The sequence below is a fragment of the Notolepis coatsorum genome, assembly GCF_963971535.1.
Source record: "Notolepis coatsorum genome assembly, chromosome: 6".
In the NCBI taxonomy this organism is placed as follows: Eukaryota; Metazoa; Chordata; class Actinopteri; order Aulopiformes; family Paralepididae; genus Notolepis; species Notolepis coatsorum.
In genome coordinates, this window is record NC_140170.1 from 97157882 (window position 1) to 97164621 (window position 6740).

The following is a 6740-nucleotide window of genomic DNA, read 5'->3' on the forward strand; positions in this document are numbered from 1 at the left end:
CCACGGAGTCTAGGTTCATCAATATGCGCATGCGTAGTTCGGGAGTAGGTGTGGAAATGCGACTATAGCTCGGCCGAGAAAGTGCCGATCGATTTGGGATTGGTCTCTGTGTTCAGGAGACTCAACATGCTATACAAGTATATTGGATCATGTCTCCAGCACCTCCACAGGCGTATCTGCAACCACTTAATTAATGTCAAGGCTCTCATCCACATTCATTCATTTTCGGAAGTGCAGTGTGTTTCAATAGATTACTTTCTATTGTTGACCGTCACTCGTTGACAAAGCTGCAAAAAAATATATAGCCCATTATAATTATTTGACTGTGACTCGTCATAACTTGAACCCAAAAAGTTGTTTATGAAATACATCCTTAAGAGGCGGTCCTTCTGGGTGCTGTGATTTAGACACTACCCCCGAGATCATGGGACTGTGAGTATCCCTATCCCGTACGTTCCAATAACGGTGGGCACCAAAGTAAAATCGCGTACAGCGCTACTTCAAATAGTGATATGGGTGAGTTGAGCGGGTAGCTCTTCTATTTGTTTTTGCTTTTGTTTGACCTTAGTAGTTGTACGTTTGCTGGTTGTTGTATGCGAGTCGCTCTCCCAGAACATCAAGTGCCTTTATTTGTCATGTGTATGAGCGTTTTCCCCCTTTGCAAGCCCATTGTTGACACACAACAACGGTTTGATTGATTGATTGATTGAAAACTTTATTAACAGATTGCAGAATGGGTACAATACAGTACAGCTCAATACACACAATTGTTAAGGGGATGCAGACCAGAGAAAGACTTTCGTCTTTCGGTTTTCCACAGACTACTGATTGTGGATTGATTGATTGAAAATGTTATTAACAGATTGCAGAATGGGTACAATACAGTACAGCTCAATACACACAATTGTAATGGGGGACCCTGATGTAAACAAGACTAAAGTCTTTCTCTGGTCTGCATCCCCTTAACAATTGTATGTATTGAGCTGTACTGTATACTGTACCCATTCTGCAATCTGTTAATAAACTTTTCAATCAATCAATCAATCAGACCAGAGAAAGACTTTCGTCTTGTTTACATCAGCGTCCCCCATTTTCAATTCATCATAATATGACATACATAACATGACATACAGATAGGCAGCACTGCTACAAGATACATTTATGACATACCAGATTTACAAATACAGTACTGTTTGTGATACAAAAAGAGTATACATTTGACGAAGAAACTGTACATTGGAGGAGGTGTGTGGGGGGGGGGGGGGGGGGGGGGGACTGTACATTGGAGGTGGTTGGGTGGGGGGGGGGGGGGATGGGTAGGCGGGGTGGGGGGTAACTGTACATTGGATTATCGACAACCTTACTTGGTTCCAAGAAGAGGGTCTCGTGTATTACTGGGTTAGGACATTTACTGTACATTGGAGGGGGTTGGGTTAGGACATTTACAGGGGCCAGTTTCGAATTGCAGTCTACCGTAGGTGCTCCTTGAGAGTGGTTTTAAAAGTGGGTACTACTGGGTAGTGATTCACTACTGAATAACAAACAAACAAAAAAATCCCAGTGTACCTTTTATGATGGTGGTTTTAGGGAACACACCACTTGGCAAGCCAAAAACATCTGATTGGTTATTGATGTTTTGACCAATCAGATGTTTGTGTGATGTTCCCGGTCGCATTTATTCCTCAGTTTAGGTCAATGGTACAATGAAATGTATTGGACGAGAGAACAGGTCAGCTCAGCAGTAAGAGCACTAGACACATTAGTCATATAAAGATAAAATACATTTGGTCCAAATGTTTCCTCAGAATTAGATTTTAGAATTGTAAAACGAAAACCCGCTAATAACCAAACCTGTTGCTTGAACTCCAGGATTCCTGACCTATTTCCACTATACTGTAGTAGGCTTCGTTCTGGGCCATTCTGACCAGCCAGGGCAGAAGATGTGTAAACCCTGGTGCTTTAGGCTAGAGGTCATGAGACGGCAGTTAAACGACTAATATAAACCATCTCATAGTTAGAGGCAGTTGACCAAAAAAAGTCCCAAATTAAAATAGACCTACAATTAATTAAAAACGTGCAAAACCAAGAACGATTACAAGTTTGGAAAAACAACAATAGACTATTGCTAGCTAGAATTAGTAGACAATTAATGATCTTTATCAGCAGAAGATGTATTTATTGCTGGATGAGCGTTAAACTCACCCAGTCTCACACTGCTCCAAATTGCATCCCACAACATGTCTCCTTGTCTCCAGGTACCAGTTCCACTCACTGTGTGGTGCTGCTCGGCCTAATCGGTGTCCACCTTGTATTTGGGCTGAAACATCATGCGACAACACCATCCCCCTTGCTACAGGTGCCTTTCCTCACCGTATGGAACGCCCCCACAGCCAATTGTCTTTCTCGCAGTGGCGTGGACCTGGACCTCAGTGTGTTCAGCATCGTTCAGAACCAGGACCAAAGCTTCATGGGTGGAAACGTCACCATCTTTTACCCAAAAAGTTTGGGGTTGTATCCCGAGTACGCAGATGGAGAAGCCATCTACGGCGGCGTGCCACAGAACGCCAGTCTCCCCAAGCACCTCAGGGCTGCCGCCGAAGACATCAACGTCCACATTCCGGACAGGGACTTCGAGGGCCTGGCTGTGGTGGACTGGGAGAGCTGGAGGCCAGTGTGGGAGAGAAACTGGGATACGAAGCATGTGTACTGGGAGGCCTCCATGAAACTGGTGAGAGCTAAACACCCGGACTGGAGCCCTGACCAGATAAAGCAGGAAGCCCGCCAGCAGTTTGATAAAGCAGCGAGAGAGTTCATGGAGGCGACGTTGGAACTGGGGAAGAAGGAGAGACCCACAGGGTTGTGGGGTTACTACGGCTTTCCCTGCTGCTACAACTACTACAGTAACGATGATACAGAGTACAAGGCGGAATGTCCGCCCATCGAGAAGAAGAGGAACGATGAGCTGTTCTGGCTGTGGCAGGTCTCCTCCGCTCTCTATCCTGATATCTACCTCTCTCTGAAAATGAGCGGGCTTGGCGACGAAGTCCTCCGGTACACTCATTACCGTGTCCTTGAGGCCATGAGAGTAGGGCTGCTGATGCCCTCGCCCCTCCCTGTGCTCCCATACACTCGCATCGTCTACACATACTCCATGGAGTTCCTCTCTCAGGCAAGTGGTTGTCATTAGTGTTCAGTGCCACGCACACACACATGCTAGTGTGGCGTTGGTATGAGTTTGGCCGAATCATCTGATCTGATATCCTCTTGTTCCATGTCCTGTATAGGAGCACCTGGTCTACACTATTGGAGAGAGTGCTGCTTTGGGATCGGCAGGGGTGGTACTCTGGGGAGACGGTGACTATGCAAAGTCTCAGGTGAAAATGGCTATTTCAATGTTCTCTCGATCATGTGTAAAATGTATGTTGATTCCGACTGATTGGTTGCTATTCTGTTTATTGTCTTCTTTTTTCCCAGGCTTCTTGTGAAGCGGTTAAAAACTACATTGATGACACCCTGGGTCCTTATCTAGTGAACGTGACCTCAGCGGCCACCCTGTGCAGCAAGTATATGTGCTCGTCAAAGGGGAGATGCCAGAGGAGAGACCCTAACTCCAAAGCCTACCTCCACCTGGACCCCACAGCCTGGACGGTGGTGACGATGAAGAAGCCAGAAGGAGGACAGGACTACAGCGTCTTTGGACAGATGACACTGCGTCAGGTTGTGGACACAAAGGCCAACTTTCAGTGCACATGCTTCCCCGGGTGGGTCGGCGAGAGCTGCTCCAAACCATCGAAGGGCTAATAAACTTTGTTGTGATCAAATGGTTAATGGATTTATAATTTTTTTTGTATCTACTTTTTCTCGCATTTTCTATTTTTCTCCCATCCCAATTTCGTATTCTCCAATTCTACCCTCCCCTGTCTCGAACGCTGTTAGGCCATGCCTTCCACAGGTCGGCTGCAATGTGGACCAAGCCTTGCATCACGTGTCCCCTCCGGTACACGAGGAGGCAGCTGTTGCATCTTTTCACCTGAACAAGTTTCAAGTTTCTTTAATAGTTGTCATACAGAAGTACAGAATACTTTCATACAAAATGCTTCTTACTGTTACACTCCAGAGACTGTGCTAGACAAGATAGTATCAAATAACATAGTATAGCATGTAATTTAGAAGAAGAAAATGAGGTCACAGTGTTCGGTATAGACATATGTACAATGTTCTGAGTTACCATATAATATACAATACTATGCAGTGTACTAATGTACAGTACTATATAGTGCAAAGCAGAAATGGGATGAGGTACAATTTAGGTACAATTTACAGTAAGGTGTACGAGTTGTAGTGCAATCCTTCATCAATAAATATAAAGTGTGGGGAGTGGGTGCTACAGTGTGTTTGTTTAAAGTGGGTGTGTGCTATAAGTGTGTGGAGTGGGTGCTACAGTGTGTTTGTTTAAAGTGAGTGTGTGCGTGTGGATGTGTGTGCTATGTGCGTTTGGTGGTTGTTGTTGTGTAGTGTTCATTCATTGTTCGTTTAGCAGCCTGATGGCCTGGGGATAGAAGCTTCTTCTGAGTCTTTCTGTGCTCGCCTTGAGACTCCGGTATCGCTTGCCTGACCGCAGCAGTTCAAAGAGGCAGTTGTTCGGGTGACTGGAGTCTTTAATGATTCTCTAACAGCGCGATCTCTCAGCGGCGAGGGTCTGCGTGGGAGGGACACGCCGCCCTCGTTGCTTCCTGATTCTGCTGCTCAGGCGCACCAACCGACCTGTAGGAGTCGCTGTCCACAACGTCCGATCCCCACCCACCAGCTTTCCACCCCCTAATACTGCCAATTGTATTAGTATGAACGACCAGTCAAGCTGGTAGCAACGCCGAGAGCTGGGCTCGAACCCAGCATCTCCTGCATTAGTGGCGAGCGCCTTGCCCACTGCGCCACTTGGATTTATACTTTCTGAGAGAGTTGATGTTGCTGGTTGTTTTAATAAATAATCAATGATGATTTAAATCTAGTTTAATTCAGTTCTCTGTATTGTAATACATTTGAATGTATAACTAGAATAACCATTTATTATATTAATAATAAAATACAAAATTCTTGTGCCCTACGGATAAGGATAAAGCGCTGAATGAAGAAACCTCAACCCAATTAGAAAGGACAGTCTAAAAATCCTATAAACAGTTATACTATTATGGAACTACAGTATACACTAAGCATGTAGAAGCATGGCCCATAATGGCCCCCAATCAGCCCTTTTGAAGTAAGCTTCAGGTATTGCCAATGCCACATAACAATCCACTACCACATGGCCCTTAATGGCCACCACAAACAAAACATGTAGATAGGCAGTGAGAGCCAGCATTATCACCAGGGTTATCAAGTTGGCACCTCTCAAGTTCACTGGTGTTTAGGCCCATGACACCTCTGGAAGGTGTCCCAGAACCACCCCACCCATACCCACTCTCACTGCCTATGATATCTATATGCCTACACAAACTCATCTATGTCTAAGTGGCACACAGACAAATGATACATGCTAGCTCCCTGACCTTATCCTTATCCTTTTGAAAACAACACTATTCAATTGTAGATACTGGATTGGATTGAAATACAAATAAATAATGCATTACTAGAATAACAATTTATTATGGAATGCATTGAAATAAAAGATTGTACTACTACAATAACCATTCATTCTAGAATGCGCTGACATTAAATACAAATGTATTTTAAATTCATTCAACCTTTATTTAAGGGTGGCCCTCATTTACAATGATGCCAAGTTTACAAAAAACATTACAGAGAAAGGGTGTGAATAATCAATAAACACATAATCAGTTTAAACCTAATCAGTTAATAGTAAAAAGAATCACCTAAAATTAATATTAAAACTAAGAAAATCAGCTAAAACAGCTACAGACGGATACACAGTGATTGATGATCATGGCTTTGAACAGTGCAGAGGTTCAAAGCCACAAACCTCTGGCCTCTTTGAAGTGCATTGAAGGATGTTCCATGAATCAGGAGCATCAACAGAAAAGGCAGACCTTCCAAGCTCAAGGAACATTAAGCACAGATAGGGTCCAAAGTCCCATTCCAGCAACGTTGTGATGTAGGACTTTGTGAAATACGTTTTCTTGTTACTGAATTCCATCGTTTGTTTTTGTTTCCACTTGAGTTCTTGTAAGCAAAACAATAAAAGCATCTGCAAAAAGTTACTTTGGTCTGTTAGCTTTTAATTATAATAACAAAGATAATGTTTGTATTTCAGTTTTTAAAATACAAAGTGCCTCCTGTGTTATTTATTTATTTTTGAGAAACATCCACCCTTTGTTTGATTTGATTTGATCTTTATTTATCTCGAACAACCATAAACACACAAACTTGAAATAACAAAAAATAAATAAAAATAAAATAAATAAAATACAAATAAAATATATCTTCCTATATGGAAGCAATTGTCAACATAGCTCAAGACAAATGGTTTTGTTCGAGAAGGGACAGAATGAAGCAAAGCTTATCTGGTCCTGCCCCTTCCTTACAATATCATATTAATATGTAATAAGTTATCTATCAATATCAAAAATAATATACCTATCCACTACAGCAAAAGATAAATAAATAATTACAAAAATACTAGTTCACATTATTTTCAAGCTCCTCTAACTTATACTTGTCCAGGAATTCCTGTTTATATCATGCATTTAAACATTTCACATTATTAATGCAGGTTAAACCTACAA

At 42.7% G+C, this 6740-nt stretch overlaps 1 protein-coding gene across 1 annotated transcript; it reads left to right on the top strand.

Moving 5' to 3' along the window:
- Positions 1-409: 409 nt before the first annotated feature.
- On the top strand, positions 410-6164 carry LOC311230407 (hyaluronidase-1-like). Its single transcript, XM_084316676.1, has 4 exons — positions 410-516; positions 2256-3169; positions 3285-3374; positions 3475-6164. The coding sequence occupies exons 1-4, from the start codon at positions 513-515 to the stop codon at positions 3799-3801; spliced, it is 1335 nt and encodes a 444-aa protein (XP_084172802.1). The 5' UTR covers positions 410-512; the 3' UTR covers positions 3802-6164.
- The last annotated feature ends 576 nt before the right edge of the window (positions 6165-6740 follow it).